This window comes from Wyeomyia smithii, chromosome 3 (assembly GCF_029784165.1).
Source record: "Wyeomyia smithii strain HCP4-BCI-WySm-NY-G18 chromosome 3, ASM2978416v1, whole genome shotgun sequence".
Classification (NCBI taxonomy): domain Eukaryota; kingdom Metazoa; phylum Arthropoda; class Insecta; order Diptera; family Culicidae; genus Wyeomyia; species Wyeomyia smithii.
The window spans coordinates 260,024,497-260,043,766 of NC_073696.1; the positions used below are offsets into that span (position 1 = coordinate 260,024,497).

Sequence of the window (19,270 nt, forward strand, 5' to 3'; positions counted from 1 at the left end):
TTCCAGTTTCTGTAAAACTTCCCCAAATCACAAAATGCAATCCAATATGGGTATTTCCGTTCTGTGCGTTCTCAGAATGTTAAAGTACTTAATATGATATTGGACGTATAAGATGTGAAATATTTTTGAAGTGAGTTGTGCTAATAATGCAATGAATTATAAAAAATGATTGCTAATTTTGAAACTTTTGGTCCCGAGCATCGCCGGGAACGTTCAGCTAGTAAATGAATAAATAAAAAATAATGTCTAAATCTAACCTCCCAGTTGGTCTCGAGGTACGATGCTAGTCTAACAAGCCAGTTGTCGAGGGTTTGAGTCTCGGCTCGGAAGGTACTGTTAGTGTTAGTAGGATCGTAGCGCTAGCCCCGCAATTGTCCTGTACATTAAACAATTGGCTGCGAAGTCTGTGTATAAGAAACAGAAGGTCGAGTTCCGAATCGGAATGTAGCACCAAGACTTTGCTTTTTGTCTCTAAGACTAAGTATAGAAAAAAAAATTAAATGAAAAAAGAAAATATTCGAAAAAAAAAGTTCAACAAAAACAAAAAAGAGCGAAATAAAAATTTAACAAAATAAAGATGAAACATAGTTCGTGCTCGTCTTTCCACCAGAGCAAACGCGAGAACCTTCGACCGCGAGAACGATTGAACATCGAAATCTGTTATTATATCGATATTGATGTATGTTGTGGTCCGCAAAAATCTACCAAGGGGGGAGTACATGATATTGGAAAAATCGATTTAAAACATAATAAGCATAAAACGTCACGATCTGGTGTTATCTCGAAAATAGTTGATTACTCACAACTCGCTCTAAACCACATGTAAATTATTTTAGTGTTCATCTTATACTTACCTAGATCATATCCGATTGAGCTGAAATTGCACAGTTAATATTTTTCAGTCAATAAACAAAATATACATGGTCGGATGTTTATCATATATGGATAATGAATGTATAAAACTGAACAGTTTAAAAACAAAATTTGTCATAAATGCGCTCGATCAACGCATTCCCAGTTATATAAAATTTTACCCTAAAATTTTTTTTTATTGGCTTTTCTGAGTTGTGTTTCGCCTAGTCAAGCGGATGGTCGTGGTTTCGAATCTTAGTAGAATTAGGCCATTTGATGTCAAAAAGGATTTAAGCATGGGTTTATTCTCAGGTTTGCTTAACACTTACACTTCGTTTACACTAAATTCTTTAACAACTTGGTCACGGCTCTCCCACAGAACGTCATTATGAAAAAAAAAAAGCACCAATCTGAGTACACCATTCGATTCGATTCATTATGACGTCCAGAATCTCTGGTCAAAATTTCAAAATCATCGTACGGTACATTTTTGAGTAATGCCCTTTTGAAGGTCGTAAAGTACAAAAAACTGATAAAACGACGAAATACTCAATGTAAAGCACGTTTTTCAGCCACAATTTTATGAAACAACTCCCAAAATAGTTTCTATACATTCCAAGTATTATATTTCAAGACATTTACATTTGGTGGAAAGATTTCTTTGAAAATGCCACAGTGCACAGTGGTCTAAATTCGAAAAATCGTGATCGTTTTAGATTTGACTATGAAAAATTGATTTCATGTACTCAATGTCTTCAGAAAAATTGTTTCATAGAACAAGGCCTTACTTTTGGCGGTTTTGGTTTTCCGATCAATCCACCTAACAGTTAGATAAAAAAATATTTTTTCTAATTTTCAATATACCGGATTGCTTCTTTCAGAAAAGTTGTGGAAAATTTTAAAATAAAAACAATTGCTGAATACTGCGATGTCCTATCTGTACGTTGAACACGACAAAATAGAGTTTTTTAGGGAACACTCCTCAAAATCTCTCACTCCTTAAAATCAGTTTTTTCTCTATAAAAGTGATTGTGTGAAAAGTATAACTTAATTTTTAGGTGCAAAGAGGTGTCGTAGCTGCATAGGAATTTTTGTTCTGCAGAAATTCGCTTCTCACAAAAACATATGGTTGCAGTACAGCATATGATGACATTAAGATGTCATAATCCGGTTACGGTTTCCGCCAGGGTGCAGTGCACATATTAACCACTCTATTGAAAAAGGTAAAACTTTTGTGCGCGTGACTAGATTTCCTAGTTTTTAAATCGTCTTAGTATTGTGTAGAACGAGTAAGATGCGTTGAGCAAAGATTGAAACATCTCCAGCGTCATTGGAAAGCTGTTGCCCAGTTTAATCTATAAAAAAAAAAACACATTAACCGAACGATATTTCTATCCACAGAATATAATTTACCTCCAACGGGCGCTGGGCTCTGAGGATGATCAGTAAAAGTTTTTGCCTAACGGATTCATCATATTCTGTCCATGGTCCAGCATAGGCACTATCAGCGATCGCAAGACTTTCCTCGCGTACTTCATTGGCATGCCAGTATAGAATAAAAACCTGTGCTACTATGGTGTTAAAGTACACTATTATCAAGACAAATAGGCTTTGATTCTCGGTCTGGAAAAAAAACACTATCATATTTTACGTCATACCAGAACTAGGATATTTGTTCGTTGAAACCGTCGTTAGGAGGTAGAGCAGACCGCACAGCAACGCACCAAACAGTAAGCACTCGATTAAACAGATGTGGGAGATAAGCGAATTAAGGTCCTGCACATGGTCCATTATCCGCAAGTGATTTTCGATGATTTTGTTGACGGTTAAATCCAACTTTTCTGCTCTCTTTCCAATGGTTTTAGTTTTTAGTGTTGCCAGCTGATGTTGTAATATTTTGATTTGAGTCAATGCGAACAAAGTGACTGAGATAAAAAAGTTTGTAAATGGGATATACATAGACTGGCCAAAAATCATCCACAGTCCCTGCAAACCGTAAGCGATTTCATACTGAGGTGAGCTCAGTATGTCGATTGTGGGGATGTAGATATCGTATGGCAATTTACGTGTTTCAGTAAATATCGGATAAATCATGAGGCACACGCAGAAAAGTATTCCCATTACTATGTTCGCCAATGACAGCATTCTTGCCTGTGTAGTGAAACTGGAAAGAATTTTCCGCACTGTGTGGTCATCAATTTTCTGTGGAGAGTAAAAGTAGTAGTGTTATTTTGACCAGTCACAATAATTTTTGAACCTTAATCTCCTCGTAGACGGAGGAAATTCTCTGTAGAAACTGTTCGAACTGGTGGCGCTTGCGAACCACGGTTAGCGTTCTTAGCTGAAGATAAGAATTAGGGAGCAATAAGTAATACGGATCAATACAACACCTTCAAACGACTTACGATAGAATTAACGCACAAAACAGCGATGAATGCACTAGTGATAAACTTATCCAAATTGGTGCCCACGTGGTAAATATATATGAACATGAGCGAAGTTAGTAGAAATAGAGGGCTGATGGTAACGTAGCGCATGGCATCGCATTTCAAAATGAAACTGCAAAAATACCAAACACGGGTGAAAATTGAGATTATCGGACAATCCAGAATATCCATTGTGCTTGTTGTTTGCGTCTGCTAACTGACTGTTTCCCTCAAATGTTTTCACTATATATGCGTTGATTCATTCTTATTACATGCAGCGGAACATGGAAAGTTTTTCGCAAACGTTGTCATAATACCAGCACGGAAAAATATATTGATTTCCACGTGTGGTTGTTTAGTGGTTGTATTGTTAAGGATGCACTATAGAAAATTAATTACAGTTATAATAAAACACCTTGAATCTTTTCTGCACTCTACACACTACCTGCAAATTAAAATTTTTTACGAGAGTTTTTTAATGAGGTGAAACATATACTTTCGATTTTTGCTTTGTTTATAGATGCCTCCAGTTTAGTATGAAATATTTATAACATGGAATTTAACTAGGTACTACTGACAAAGTTCTCTTCATTTAACAAAAACTGCCATGTGATCAAAAGTGGAGCGCTAATTTATAGAATTTATTATCCTAACAGCTTGGTAAATCATACATCGCATTGAAAACACTAAAGCCACCTATCCCTCCCCATTTAAAAGACCTTAGGGTACTGTGAATAGATGTATAATGTATTTCTGATGTTGCTGATCATGACATCTGAAATTGTTCAAAGAAATTATGAAATAATTCAAAAACTAGACCCATTTGAATTTATCTCTCAACTAATATTGAATGCTTCAATAAAATTATTGATTCACGTGCCGTGTACCTTTTGTAACATATTTTTACTGAAACGCTGCCGTAAAATTAGCAATTCTTTGTTACTGAATTTGTTTGTAAACAAATTTATAAAGGTTTAACGCGAGAAAATCCTTAAGGTAAATATATTTGTATAAACCATGGCATCATCAGAATAAGCACACCGTCGATAGATCGTGTACGCTCGCAATGAAAATGCCAGACTGTTAGCTGGATAAGAATTTTACACCCCATTCGGTCAGCAGAGTGCCCCGGAATAGTGCAACATGGAAGAAAAGATCGATTATTCTTGCTTGGCATGTAATTTGTAGTTGCGGATAGAAAAGTAACGCATTCCTCAACTTTAGAAACCACTCTACTAAAATAAGACGTAATTCTACGTCATAAACCCTTGTCAGTGGATAACATGGTACGTAGCCACTCGGAAAAATTATTGTCTACCTGATCTTTAGAGACTTGGAAATTATTGAACCAATGAACAAATGAAAAACCAATTTCTGCATAAACTAATCAAATAAATGGAGCTAAATTTGACATGTGACAATTTCTGGGTACGCGAAATATTTCTATGGTGGTATGACATACCGAACTCCTCTGAAAAGATACGAGCAAGACATAATTTTTTGCACAACTTGAGAATTAATAGAGGAAAAGAAATCAAAATTGAAAAGTGGGGGTTTTAGATTACACTGGGATCTTCTCTTACGCGGTTGATTGTACCCCGTTTAAAAGATTAAATAATTTTTACTTATACTAAACTTATTTGATACCGCGTACAAATTATCTTCCAAATCGCGTAAAAATAATCTGCGTTATTGTTAAAAAAACCGCGTTAAAAAAACGCATAATAATAATCCGCGTAAAAAAGACCCTCAGTGTACAAGAGATCAGGTCTCAACATCTCCGAATTAAGCACCAAAAGGAGAACAGGTAACCCCTTCGTCTCACTCGCTACTACTGATACTTCGAAAGCTCGGTTCGGTTGGTTTTTGTATAGGAGAAAATAAACACTTTTCTTTTTCCACAAAAATATTGTACGTGTAGAGTGTAGAACTACCTTGGATGAAGCACTTCCTTCAGTAGACCTCCCTGGCGAAAATCTGTTTATTCTCTTGATATAAATTGGAATTTAGGGTAGGACTAGAGGAAATCAAGTTACAGTGGATCACTTTTCTGTAATAAACCACCTCAATTTGAGCTTAGGCTTGAGCTTGCACGATCGCACATTTTGTAGTTGCTCCTCCGTAATCGATCTGAGCTAGTGAAGTTGCACAAGGAACAACGTATATGGCTACTTGGGATTAGTTTGTCATCTTCTGTGAACAACAATTCAGTAGCTACCGCTTTGTATGGATCGATAACGGCGCCGGCCACGTCCTTACGACCGTTAGGGTAAGGGAGGATTTGTTAGGAAGGAGGTGTAACAGTCGTTGTTGTCGGAGACCGACTTTACCTCTGCTTCCCCACGACTGCGACGGAAAGGAAGGGTTGTGTCACCGTGGTGAGTGACTGAGCCGGACAGTGTTGCGCGCGAAGTAAACTTATTGCGGAGACGAACAATGAGAATCTTTCTTGTCAGATCCTGCGGGCCTATACGAGCAGCGCGCGCGAATACACTTAGGGACCCGAAGCATCCAAGTGTTCAAATATTTGTTAATTACCATTCCCGAGTACCCTTGAGAAAGCAAACGCAATTCGGCAAACGTGAATTTTGAAAGGTATACGCACTATTATAAAAACAACGGGAGCGATCTGCGGCTAAACGATCAACCGAGTTTATCTCTGCATCATCGCGACTCCGATGGAAAGGAATGTTTGTGTTTTTATTCACCGTAGTAATTGACGGAGTCTATAAACGCGCCTAGTTCGTTTATTTCGAAAACGAACGATGAGTAACTTTTTTGCCAAACACCGCGATCATTTCTATAGTAGACCAACTCGATTTATGCATAAACTCGAGGGATTTTCAAAAAACTTTCATCGGAAAACATCTTATGAGAGAAATAACGCAACAAGTAAGCGGCGCTGCGTAGAAGATGGAATAAAGGAATGTGGAAAAAGGGACGGAATGCGTTGCACACTGTCTGTAGGAGTACAGACGGAAAAAGTACATTAGTTTTTCGTCGTGTATACCGTCAACACGCATTTCGTTGAAAACACAGACAAAGTGACAAGAAAAAAAAGAAGCTCTTTCGGACATTTCGAGTGTCTGCAGCGAAAATGTATTCGATATTTTGTGCCTGAGCAAGATGCCTGCTTAATGGAAGTTATTGCTAATGAATCTATACAAAATGTGAATTCTTTTAAAAGGGAAAAATTTCCACCTATTGTGGTAGCCAGTGGCGTAGTCAAGGGGGGATTCAACTCCCCCTCCTGGAGCATTTTAATTTTTTTTTGTCGATATTCGTATTACCCTCCGTCGCGAGCTCAAGACAAAACACTGGAGAGACATTCGTTAACACGAGAGCCGAGGGTTTTTAACTTCTGCAGCTGAGGCCACCGAGGGCTTGCCGTTTCGGGGAACCCACAAGCATAAGTCGTCACGATGAGATCGACAATGGTATAATAATAGATAGATTGATGGTAGCCATCGCATACAACCACCTACTATTTTTTTTTTCAAACGTACTTTTGAAAAAAAAGGAGCGTTTGAGAAAACACTCTAAGCAAGCGGGCTGTCGAGCGCTCACGAAGTCGGGGACATTCGGGCCTGTGTTTACCGAAGCTTCCGAAGGGTTGTTTTATTTAGAACACTGTGGGTTTTCGTTTTGTACAAGCACTGAAGGGCACTGAAAATACCCTCCGTGGCATCGTTCAAAACACACACGCAGTGGTGTGGTGGGTTTAGACATGTCTGGTTTATTAGAGTGCCATTGAATTTCATAGGAAAAATTTGACCTGCAAAATCAATTTAGCAGTAGGTCTCCTCGAAAAAATGCAACGTTTCAGCTTAATGGGATTTCAGGATGTGTAGCCTTAAATCAGTCAAAGTTTTACGTCACTAAAAATGCACAAAAATTGTCGATATAAAATGATCGAAATCGGTCTGTCTTAGCAATGAATAAAACATTGAGAAATTTTTTTTTCAGAAAAATCGACTTCTAGTTCGAAAACCTACTGACTCGACTATCCATCTATTCCTAGAACATTTGGTATAGAAAAAAATTTTCGATATAAAAAATCTTATGTCTTTTTTAATCGGCTAAAAAAAACCTTTGACTGCTTTGAGTCACGACTCTTTGATGTCTGATTGCAAAAGGCTAAGTTAATCTTTTGAACTTCTACCAGGGATTTGTGATACAGAATTCTCCGTACGTGCGAAGAAAATAGAGAACGCCTGTATTCAACTCTGTTGGTAGGTTGATTTTGTAAAACAAACCCCGGAGGGAAACAATTTTCTTCTGCGATTTTCTCTCTGTCCTTTTCTAGCTTTTCATTTCTTGGCTTTGAAAACTCAATCGCTATTCTTTTTTTGCTTTTGGTCTTCGTTGTTTCTCCCGTGGAAAACAAGGCGAAGGAATGTCGGGAAAATATACTCTTACAGACTATGCAGCAGAAGTCTATATGTGAGAATGGAGTTTTGTGATTATACTTCTGGGAAAGACGCTGCTGCACGATTCAACTGTAATGTTGCGTAGGGACTTTTTTTCGAGAAGACTAAACTTTTGAGTTGATTTGAATGTTGTTTTAGAATTGATCGTTGGCTGAACTGCGCAACGGGTTATTGAAACAGCACGTGCGTTGCACGGTAAGCGGTATCACAGTATAACACTTCTTCTCCTGAGGTGTTCTCTTGTATTCTTTCTTTTCGATATTCTCTCGCACTCATTTCTCTGCTGCAACGCGACCCGGGTTGAGGATGAGTGATAACCACTGTTGTTTCTAATGCCGTTTTCTAACATGATAATAACTGATTTAGTTCATCTATCTTCAATACTTTCAAAATTCACAGTTTTCATCATTGTAACGGCAACCATATGTCAAAATTTAACCAACACCCTGTCCGTTCAGTCATTGTTAAGGCAACGCAAGGTAAACAAAATTCTATTTCTAAATCAAAACCAACTTCAAAACATATGGCTAATTCTTCAATTGTACCAATTTTACCACCAAATTTTCCTTTTTTAGTACAGAACTGACTGTTATATGCACAGGTTGTAGGTAGTTTGAATATAACGCCGAAACAAAAATACATTGGTTAGCTCAGCTAGCATTGCTACCGAGAATATATTTTCTATGATCAACTACCAGGGTCCCATTACGGCAGGTAAACTTTTTTTTTCTGCAACAGGCAATGTTCGGTCTTATGAACGCCATGTTGCAGGCGAATTCCATGTGTGAAGTAATTCGAATTGGAACTTAATTTACCCTTATCATCGCTTCAAATTTAAAATTTAACAATGATTGTGAATAACTCAATCAAAATTTTGAATTTGAATGCCCGCTCATTGAGAGCCAATGAGAATGGGCTTTTTATTTTTAAAAGGTAAATTTTGTGCACATTGCAATTATTACTGAAACTTTCTTTTAACCAAATATTAAATTAAAATATGATCCCAATTACGATTCATAGGTTTCAGGCTTCTGACGGTTGAGTTGCAATTGTATTTTATCGCCAAATCAAACATCGTGCACTTCCCCATCTTAAGACGAAAGTTATAGTTATTAAAATTTTGGGAATAAAGCTTCAAGTAAATTGTTTCATTCCTCCTGTCAAGCACAAATTACAATTTAGAAGAATTTACTTACCTTGCAAATTATCAAAAATTGTTTTTCACTATCATATTTTGACTATCGAGCTTGTTCAATTATGTAAAATGAAATTTGTTTGTTTTTGTGATTGAGTCATTCAGAAATGTGTAACACAGGCTAAACCGCCAGATTGATGCAGCTACATGACTTAGAAAAATCCTTTGATAATTAAGTTAAAAGAAAGATACAATAATTCTTTTTGAATTTTCAGAAGAATATATTTATTTCAAGTAGTTACTGTTACTACTTATAAAAACATTGCGGATAGAAAACGGCAAGGTAGCAAGCAACGACAGACAACGTACATCTCCCCGTTTACAGTCCCGGTAGTCACAAACGGTGAACTCCTTCTGCCACATTAGTCGATCCTTTGCCAAATCAGGTAATTTGTGACAAATAATGAAAGTTTCTACTTTCTTGATGTAAGTCCTATCATCCATGATACGACATCGAGGCTTCGTCAGCATCTAGGTGTACAGTTTCCGGGTTCGTGACTTTCCCACCGTATTTTGCAGTTCGTCACGATTTAGAGCCTTCTGCACTTTGTACGTATGCACTCCCCCAGATCCTTGGCTCTCAGAACGAAAGACTTGGACAGATCAAACTTTTGGCCACATCCCGAATGACCGAAGCATTGGGTTTCTGCGTAGACGCTTTCACAACACGCTTGTGTTTCTGATCACTTTTAGAATATTTTGACCGCATTTCTTCGTTCGATGCTCAGAGTTTCGTAGTAACGTTTAATCACATGACTCAACATTGACTGCACGATTTCGGTTTGTTTTCCGATGTCCCGATGAGAGCGTTGACGATTTTCCAAGGGCTTGCGCAGAATCAATTCGCGACGCTTTTCTAAACTACTTTTACCCACATTCTTAAGACAAAATACCCAATGGGTAATTTTCTGCAGCGTTTTTCCCGTGATGTAGGACACTCGGTACGAGGCTCCTTCTCCAATAAGAGTTTGCTCATATGTATAAAATTTTATCGTCGTGCGTTGTTTGTGTTTAGATTGCATTTTTGCGGGCTAGTGATGGGTAGAACTATATTGAAATTGGATATGAGTTTTAACCACTTTACTATGAAAAAATGTTTAAAAATGGCATGATTTGTTCTCCATCCAACGTTATTTCAATGACCAAAATCCGTCCAGTGGTAGCAATTTTATTGTCGTTTCACTTCATTCTTGATTTTTTGGCAAGCCAACCTGCTAATCTTTACCAGAGGAACCAACTTCATAGAATTATGGGGAAAAATCTTACTTTGCCTTGCCATTTGGAAAAATTATTAGGAAGCAGAAAGAACTTCGATCTCCCCTCCAAAGCTGGCATTTCTGCTCCCCAGTGATTGACAAAATGTTACTCAGCTGTATCTTTGAAAGTTAAAAAAAAGTTTGTTTCTACAAACGTTATTCCTGTCGGAAGCTGGTCAACTTATCGAAATTGTTTTTTCGCTTGATACATGAACAAAATTGAAATCAAAGATATATCATTTGAGCTTGTTGCCGTTTAATGTTTCCCACTTTTATCCGTTGATTGAGTTTCAGAACAAACAACGGAACAGGTGTAGCAGCAATTAAATATAAAAGTTTTCTGGCCTACGGTGCAATTCTCATACCTTCTTACAAGGTGGAATGATGCACTAGCCGGAAGATATCGATTTTTACATGTGAATTTTTTATCGGGATTTTTGTTTGATACTGCAAGGATAAACTATAAAAATTCAATCATTGTTATAACATTGTTACTTCTTTACACCAATCACATCACTTGGGGGATGACTCGATAGAACATTGAGTATGATGGAATCAATCATTTAAAGGGGTGAATGGCAAACTGAATATAAGTTATTTTTTGATTTATCGAACTGAGTTCTGTTCCATTAGGTCTTTTTTCAACATTCTGTTAATAGGTTTAGTACCTATCGGACCCGTTTCAGAAACGAATACCCTGATCGTATCTGCTAAAACTGAAGTAAAGAGAAATGCAGATCAAAATCACAAATTTTTCCCGATCAGATCATCAACTTATTGAAAATTTAAACTCAAAAAATATAATACTTATCATATTCTACAGTTATCCTCAGAATTGTTTTTGGAAAGGCATGTAAACTCGGAGAAAGAAATATTCTGATCAATTATAAAATATTGAGAAGCCAAATAAATAGTAGTCCAACAGGAAACTAGTCACACAGTCCGAGTTTTTTCCTTTCTAGAAATGAATTTGTAGAATGTTGAAGTTTTTTGATTTGCTGGCATCCAATAGCTTTACAGCAGATTTTTAGATTGGACTCGTAAAAGTGAAAGATGATGTCCGTGTCTGATAACTGCGTTGACGATGCTCTCATTGTTTTTTGAATACTCAACCGTTATTCTTCAGCAGGATATCTTCTATCTATTCTATAAATCTATCTTAACTCCTGTTTGAGATTTTGTCATTACGTTGATTGTCTTATCGTTTATTTACTTTAACCTAATCGTTCCAGATCGACTTGAACTGTCCTACAGTACGGTCGCATTTTACCAACAGCTCGAGGCTAAGTCTTGGACTACCGAGAGATATTAAAATTTTGTTTTTCGCTTTCAACAGGCAATCTTTTTAAAAGACTACCTGTTGAAAGGCAAAGTAATAAATTTGTTTTTAAAGTTAACGAGTGTTTAGTGAATTAATTTGGTTTGAGATATTTCTACTCAAATTCTATAGTGAAGTGAAGTTGTCCAGTTATGCCTGGAAAAAATAAAAAAGCTCGCTTTGATGCGGCATCAAGGAAACGTGAGGCATCTCCTCCAAGTGACACTGAAATTTCAACTAACAGGTATGATATTCTTTCTTCTGTTGGGGATCTAGAATTCCAAACTTCAAATACTGAGCATAAAGCCGTTATAAAGAAGGTTAAAGTTCCACCTATTGTGGTATTTGTAGCAAACTTTAAAGCATTTCGATCAGAACTTTCATCATTTCTATCGAATGTGAAAGTTAATTTTCAAATTGGTCGCCAAGGCGAAATTCGTATTTTGGCCGAATCTTTCGATGGCCATAAACATCTTTTACAGTATTTGACTGAAAAGATGTATAAATTTTACTCTTTTGATGCCAAACACGAGAGACCGTTTAAGGCTGTGTTGAAAGGTCTCTCAAATGGTCAAAGTATTGATGAAATCAAAGATTGTTTGTCAGAATCACTTGGTTTTGCCCCCAACCAAGTAATTTTGATGAAACGAAAGGCAAATGCCAAAATTTTTCAAACTGCAATACACCAGGAAAATTACTTAGTACATTTTGATCGTACCAAAGTACATAATTTAAAATGTTTAAAAAAGCGCGTGTTTTATTCAACGTGCGAATAAAGTGGGTAAATTTCAAGAGCCATGGAGGAATCCATAATCTTACGCAATGTCGGAATTGTCAAGCCTATGGTCATGGAACTCGAAACTGCCATATGGCTGCAAAATGTATGATTTGTGGTGACACTAGTCACACGAAAGATATCTGCCCCGTGAAAGAGATCACTAATAGTTTCAAATGTGTAAATTGTGGGGGAAATCACAAATCTAATTTCATTAATTGTCCTGTAAGGTCAAAAATTATTGCTTCTAGACAACGTAGGAATTCTAAACAACCTGTTGTCAATGTGGGTAATCAAAAGACTTTCAGTACTGTTCAGGCAGCACCAGCACTTTCATTAGCAGGTGTGTCTGTAGGTCACAATTTAAATTCAGATAACAAATTTCAGAAAAATAATCCTGTTCAGGCAACACCAGGCTGTTCATATGCCAGTGTCCTTTCAGGTAATATTTCAAATTCAAACAGTAACAAACCATTCGTGTTTGGTGCTGAAAAGTCAGCCAGTACTGATTTAGGTAATCCAACTCCCTAAAAGATTGAATACCTACAACAATCCATGCTGCAGCTAATGTCCGTTTTGTTGAACTGTAACTCGATGTACGAGGCTGTTCAAGAAGGTATAAAATTTACAACTAATATTGTTATGGAATTGAAATTCAGCAATGATTTTAAATAATGCTGTAAATTTTCTAAATTGGAATGCTCGCTCTTTAAAAGTGAAAGAGGATGAATTTTTCAATTTTTTAACAGTCCACGATGTGCATATTGCAGTTGTGACTGAAACGCTTTTAAAGCCAAATATTAAACTAAAAAATAACCCAAATTTTATAGTTCATAGGTTTGATAGAATTGATGTTGCCGGTGGTGGAGTTGCAATAGTTATCCACCGTCGAATAAAACATCGTGTTTTACCCCATCTTGAAACCAAAGTTATCGAGAGTATGGGAATTGAAATTGAAACAAGTATTGGCATTTTATTTATAGCCGCAGTGTATTTGCCTTTTCAATGCACTGGTGAGCGAAAAAATTATTTCAAGGGAGATTTGCAAAAACTCACAAGAAATGAATCTAAATTTTTAATCATCGGTGATTTTAATGCGAAACATCGATCTTGGAATAATGCTCAAAGCAATTCCAATGGAAAAATATTGTTTAATAATTGCTCGGCTGGATTTTATTCAGTTTTATTTCCAAATGGTCCTACATGTTATTCTTCTATTAGGAATCCATCTACAATTGATTTGGTACTAACAAATCAAAGCCATTCATGCAGTGATTTATTAACTCATGCTGACTTTGATTCTGATCATCTTCCCATAACATTTTCTATTTCCCATGAAACTATTTTAAATCCCACTAGATCTGTGTTAAATTATCACAAGACTAATTGGGATAGATATCGTTCTACGATCGAAGAAAATTTGAATGATGATATTATTTTACAAAATAGTGCTGACATTGACAGAGCATTAGATAATTTTAGCAGCTTAGTACTCAATGCCCGGAATTTATCAGTTCCTAAAGCAAGAGCGACATTTAATGCACCAATTATTGACAGTGAACTTTAACTTCTTATACGTTTGAAGAACATACGAAGACGTCAATACCAAAGATCTCGTGATCCTGCTTTGAAAATTATTTATCAAGAATTACAAAAGGAAATTAAACATAGATTCACTCTCTTGCGAAATGAGAATTTCATGAGAGAAGTTGAACAACTAAAACCTTATTCAAAACCTTTCTGGAAGCTTACGAAGGTTCTTAAGAAACCCTCGAAGCCCATTCCAGTCCTTAAAGATGGTGATTGCATTCTTCTAACGAATGAACAAAAATCTCAGAAACTTGCTCAGCAGTTTGAGAGTGTTCATAACTCCAATTTGAACGTAGTAAGTCCTATTGAAAATGAAGTAAACCAAAAGTATGTTCAGATCACCACCCAAGAATTTCTTTCCGAAGAGGTATTGGAGACAAACTCGAATGAGGTGCGAACCATTCTCAAAAAATTCAAAAACATGAAAGCACCAGGAGATGATGGGATTTTCTATATCCTCATCAAAAGACTTCCCGAAAACTCTTTAAATTTCTTGGTAAAAATTTTTAACAGATGCTTTGCACTAGCACATTTTCCTACGAAATGGAAAAATGCCAAAGTCACTCCAATTTTAAAACCCGAAAAGAATCCAGCTGAGGCATCAAGTTATCGACCAATTAGTTTACTTTCCTCTATTAGCAAACTTTTTGAAAGAATAATTCCTAATAGAATGATAACACATATTAATGAGAACTCAATTTTTGCAAATGAGCAGTTTGGTTTTCGCCATGGGCATTCCACTACTCATCAGTTACTTAGAGTAACAAATATGATTCGAACTAATAAATCTGAAGGCTATTCGACTGGAGCTGCTCTTCTAGATATAGAAAAGGCATTCGACAGTGTTTGGCATAAAGGTTTAATAGCTAAAATGTCAAATTTCAGTTTTCCGCTTTACCTCACAAAAATGATACAAAGTTATTAAACTGACCGCACTCTCCAGGTTAACTATCTAAATGGTAAATCTAATAGATTGCCTGTTAGAGCTGGTGTGCCTCAGGGGAGTATCTTGGGCCCAATCTTATATAACATTTTTACTTCTGATCTTCCTGATTTACCACCAGGTTGTGAGAAATCTCTGTTTTGTGACGATACAAGCATTTCCACAAAAGGAAAAAGCCTTCGTGTTATATGCAGTCGGCTTCAAAAAAGTTTAGATATATTTTCTTCATACTTACAAAAATGGAAGATTTCCCCTAATGCTTCAATTAATTATTTTTCCTCATAAGCCAAGAGTTTCATTTCTCAAACCCACCCATAACCACGTTATTAAGATGAACGGTGTGGTCTTAAATTGGTATGATCAAGTTAAATACTTAGGGCTAATTTATGATAAGAATCTTACTTTCAAGGAGCACATTGAAAATATCCAGTCAAAGTGCAATAAGTATATCAAATGTTTATATCCTCTTATCAACAGGAATTCTAGACTTTGTCTCAAGAATAAACTGTTAATTTACAAACAAATATTCAGACCAGCAATGTTATATGCAGTTCCCATCTGGACAAGTTGTTGTGCAACCAGGAAGAAGACACTTCGAAGGATTCAGAATAAACTTTTGAAAAGGATTTTGAAGCGTCCTCCTTGGTTTAGCACGAACGAGCTACATAGGCTCACTAATGTAGTAACATTAGAAAATATGTCACGCCAAATTATCAACAAATTCTGACAAAAATCGTTGCAATCCTCAATTGCAACGATTAGCTCACTTTATAGTCAGTAAGATAGTTTAAAGTTTATTTTAAGTTTCATTTCATTCCTTTTATTCCTTTTTTTTTTCTTGACAAGTAGGTTTAATAATTTTCCTACAATTACATTATCTTAACTGCGAAAGCTAATAACATTCAATAATACTAAAAAGCGTACAAATATATATAATAGTGTTGAAATGTCACCATTTGTGGCAGAACACACAATACTAATTCTGAATAGATATTTTAGTACATAAATAAATCATTACAAACTCCCCCCTATAAAAAAAACCTAATCGTTAAAATGATTTTTTTTAAATTTGCATTTTTTTCTATTTGTTGATTTTTTTCCGCTGAAAATAGGTAATAGTCATTTGGTAACAAAGTAGGATATTCAATTCAAAATTTCAGCAAGTAGTGGCAAACGCTTGCAAAATTTACTCTTTTACTTTTCGTTCAACGGCAGTGTTTATAGAAATATTATTGTTTTTTTCTATCTCTATTATCGTTACAGGCTGTGTTGAAAACAATTCAATCAGTAAGGAGATTCAAAGTGCCAACCATGACGTGATCATTGAAGTGAAATTATTAATGTACAAATCAATTATACACAGTGTTTGGTTAGTGTCTCAAACATTTTTTTTTCTCAAACTGAATATTGCTAGAAAAAGTTGATCCCGAATAACTTACTTCAGACTATAAAATCTAGGCTTCGCTTTAAGGCCCTTTTCGATCGGTAGTTTCACTGCAATCGCAAATGCATTTTTAAAATAATTCAAACGAACAAAGTCTTTCAATGGTCGCTAGCTATTCCAGGAATTGCGGAGCAATGCATAATAAACGCGGCATGAATAATTTAATTTGAGCCTCCTAATTGGGCACTCTTTTGTTTGAAGTGGGACACTAAACTAATACCCTCTGTTTATTTATAGTATCGCTTTGTACCGCCTGTTGGGTGGTGCAGTCAATCGGCTTAGTGAGGCTCAGGATTGTGAAGTACCGTTTTTTTCTCTTCATTTCGTGATAAATTAATTCCATCCAGCGGACTTAGTCGACCGAGTAGTTAGAAAGGCACGAGAGTTAAATGAATTAGAAAATCCACAAAGCAGTGAAGTTGATATTATTCCGAGAACTTGTTGCTGCCTAATTGTCCGTGAGAAAATACGCAGGAGGTGATAGCACGGCTCAAGGATTGGTTCGTTCCGGGAGTGGGTTGGTGTAAATCCGTCCCCATTTCCGGAGTGCTGTGATTATAATTGATCGTTTACAGGAAAAGGGCAAATTCTGCAGTGAAGTGTTGAATTGATCACCGAAACTGGCAACCGGAATGTCGCAGAACTACCGGAAAAACATGGACGCGGTAATCGGATTTCTGGCTTTATCTGTCGTCTGTTGGCGAAGTGGTAAGTGACATCGGAATTGGTTATTAGTAGATAAATTGATTTTATCGATGTACTTGGAAAGGGAAAGCTCTCCATTTCGTTTAGTAAGTCATTGATTGAAATGTGGTTTCACTTGTGTAACGAAAAATTGTCGTAACTGGTATATTCTACAGTTATTGAGTTATTGTTATTGATCGCTTGGTGTAACTGGAAAGGAGCTTTCACATCAAATTTGTTTTTCTGACGATGTAACGCAAAATTGATATACAAGATATTGTGTAATTGACTCTGAAACTAGCCATTTATTCCTATTCTACACACTAAATTTTTTTGCCGGGTCTCGGTTGAAAAAAAAAATGACAGCTGTCACATTTTTTCGTAAATCTCGGTTCAACCCAACTGAAGTCCCGGCACAAAATATTACCGATTTCTATGTCAGAAAAACGGCTTGTTTGTTTGAAATGGTGTCTTAAGCAAATTTGTAGGTAATAAACGTTACGTTATTTATGGATGTCGCCTAAGTCTGGAGAGTAAGATACCGTGCATATTTCCGGGACCTTGCGTGCAAACAGCTTGCATAAAAGTCAACGACATTTGAATAAAAAAAATTGTAATTTTGATCGTTTTTAATCATATCATACTTAAATTTCGTACATAATTTATTCAATGAGAATTTAAATTTTATCGAAAACAACTTACGTTCATTGCATACAACTTAAATCAAACTTTGCTGAACACGCTCGTAAACGTTCCTAATAATTGAAAAGCTGGTCAGTTTCCTATTGAAAATACTGAATGCTTAGGAGTGAAACACTGGTTGCTTCGAACATTATATTTCATCATCGTGCTGATAAATTATTATAATTTACAACACTCACAGCACTACCAATAAGTTATCCGCCTGAAAAATTAAATGGCCATCCAAGCGATTCTTTTATTACCAGCAAACTACAGGCAGAACAAGTTATAATTACCAAGAAACAGTTCCAACTAGGAATGCAATTTCGCATCTGCCGTCCGACCAATATTTAATGTATCAAATTGGCAAACTTTCCGGCTGGTCATTGCTTGTTTACGAGCAGTTTTGAATTGGCTTCTAGCACTCTGACTCTGGCTAGGTGTTGGATCCGGAGGTGGGTTTCTCACGATGATGATGCAGTGTAGTGTAAAGTGTGGCTGTGAGAGACGAAGCCGCTGAAATTAATAATGAATCATAACTTTCAGTTCCGAGACCTGGCGAGCGAATAAACATCCAACTGAAGCCACTGTGTAGAGCCTATATTCTAGGCAACAATGAGAAGTGGTAGAAGCCAGCAATAGTTATTGCGTAGATTGTTTGTATAACGAAAGCAAAACAAATACAGTCGGTGTTGGTATACAGCGCGTGACCAGTAAAATTACTGGGTAAATAATTGCACTTTTGCTGGAAGACTGATGAAGTCTGTTTCTGTGGTAAAACGGCAAGCCGAACTGTTAGAGGAGCAATATTTCATAATTGCTTTGTTGTTAGGGAGATATTATGAATACAAGAGCACATGATACGCTTGCAGACCTTGCATACCATAAATCGTGAGAATGGTTTTCTATGGTCGGCTCTTAACATATGACACAGTTTCTAACAGATTGTTTAACACTGCGGTTGAACACACGAACAAATATCTGAATTTGTTATTTTGCAAAGGGACGAAGGGTCTCAGAGTTGGTTCACTAAATACTAGACGACTTCATTCGAAATAATGGAAATGTTTATAATTTGTTATATTCTATGTCATGTCGCCATCTCATCATCTCAGTTTATATTTTGATCCATGCCTTTTTCAAATGTCAAATGAGACGAAGAAAATGCTATATTTTCGATGTAAATAAGATGACATGACAACAAGTTTTTTTTGTCATCTATTGATGGTTAGAATCCGTTTGTACGCTGCAACCGGTTCGATCCAACCAAACGACATAATTACCGCTAATGCCTACATCACCTGCTGTGCACGCCACATTTAGGAGTTGTAACACATTTTACCACATCGTAAATAAAACGCGTCCACTCTAGTAAATTCAACGACTCACCCTATTACAGCAAAATTAAACTGGAATTAAGTCATCAATTACAAAACCGTAAACCAAATTACTACCATCGCCTCCCCCCCCATATAATCATGGACAACCGAAGGATTCATTGTGGCGACACAGAAGTGATACTGTTTACCGACTGTATGTCATAACGAGCCGGATGTTGATTACCTCCGGGCGCCCGTTAGAAGATTTGAAAGAACGATAGCCACATCCGGGTTCAACGTTATCTACGCTCTCTCGGTACATAATTGCCACCGTTCGGGTGGTCTGGTGCAAATGTT

General features: G+C 36.5%; 2 protein-coding genes and 1 long non-coding RNA gene across 4 annotated transcripts in view; 1 reads left to right on the forward strand and 2 right to left on the reverse strand.

The window, feature by feature from the left end:
• LOC129731909 (relaxin receptor 2-like) overlaps positions 1 to 19,270 on the forward strand; it is a 182,245-nt gene that overhangs the window by 13,215 nt on the left and 149,760 nt on the right. The window contains exons 2-4 of one of the 2 annotated variants that reach the window (XM_055692281.1): positions 16,049 to 16,127; positions 16,577 to 16,752; positions 16,805 to 16,937. In XM_055692281.1, the coding sequence (XP_055548256.1) occupies positions 16,862 to 16,937 (76 nt within the window). In that variant the 5' untranslated portion in view covers positions 16,049 to 16,127; positions 16,577 to 16,752; positions 16,805 to 16,861. Of the gene's footprint in view, positions 1 to 16,048; positions 16,753 to 16,804; positions 16,938 to 19,270 lie in introns of both variants that reach the window. The other variant, XM_055692280.1, reaches the window with a different exon arrangement.
• On the reverse strand, positions 1,853 to 2,973 carry LOC129729224 (odorant receptor Or2-like). Its single transcript, XM_055687722.1, has 4 exons — positions 2,847 to 2,973; positions 2,539 to 2,777; positions 2,266 to 2,475; positions 1,853 to 2,207 (listed from the first exon to the last, which is right to left on the reverse strand). Exons 1-4 carry the CDS (start codon positions 2,971 to 2,973, stop codon positions 2,106 to 2,108), a joined length of 678 nt encoding a protein of 225 aa, XP_055543697.1. The 3' UTR covers positions 1,853 to 2,105.
• LOC129731911 (uncharacterized) lies at positions 2,985 to 3,391 on the reverse strand. The gene is made up of 3 exons (XR_008729121.1): positions 3,258 to 3,391; positions 3,110 to 3,193; positions 2,985 to 3,054 (listed from the first exon to the last, which is right to left on the reverse strand). It is a non-coding gene; the product is annotated as an uncharacterized LOC129731911 (long non-coding RNA).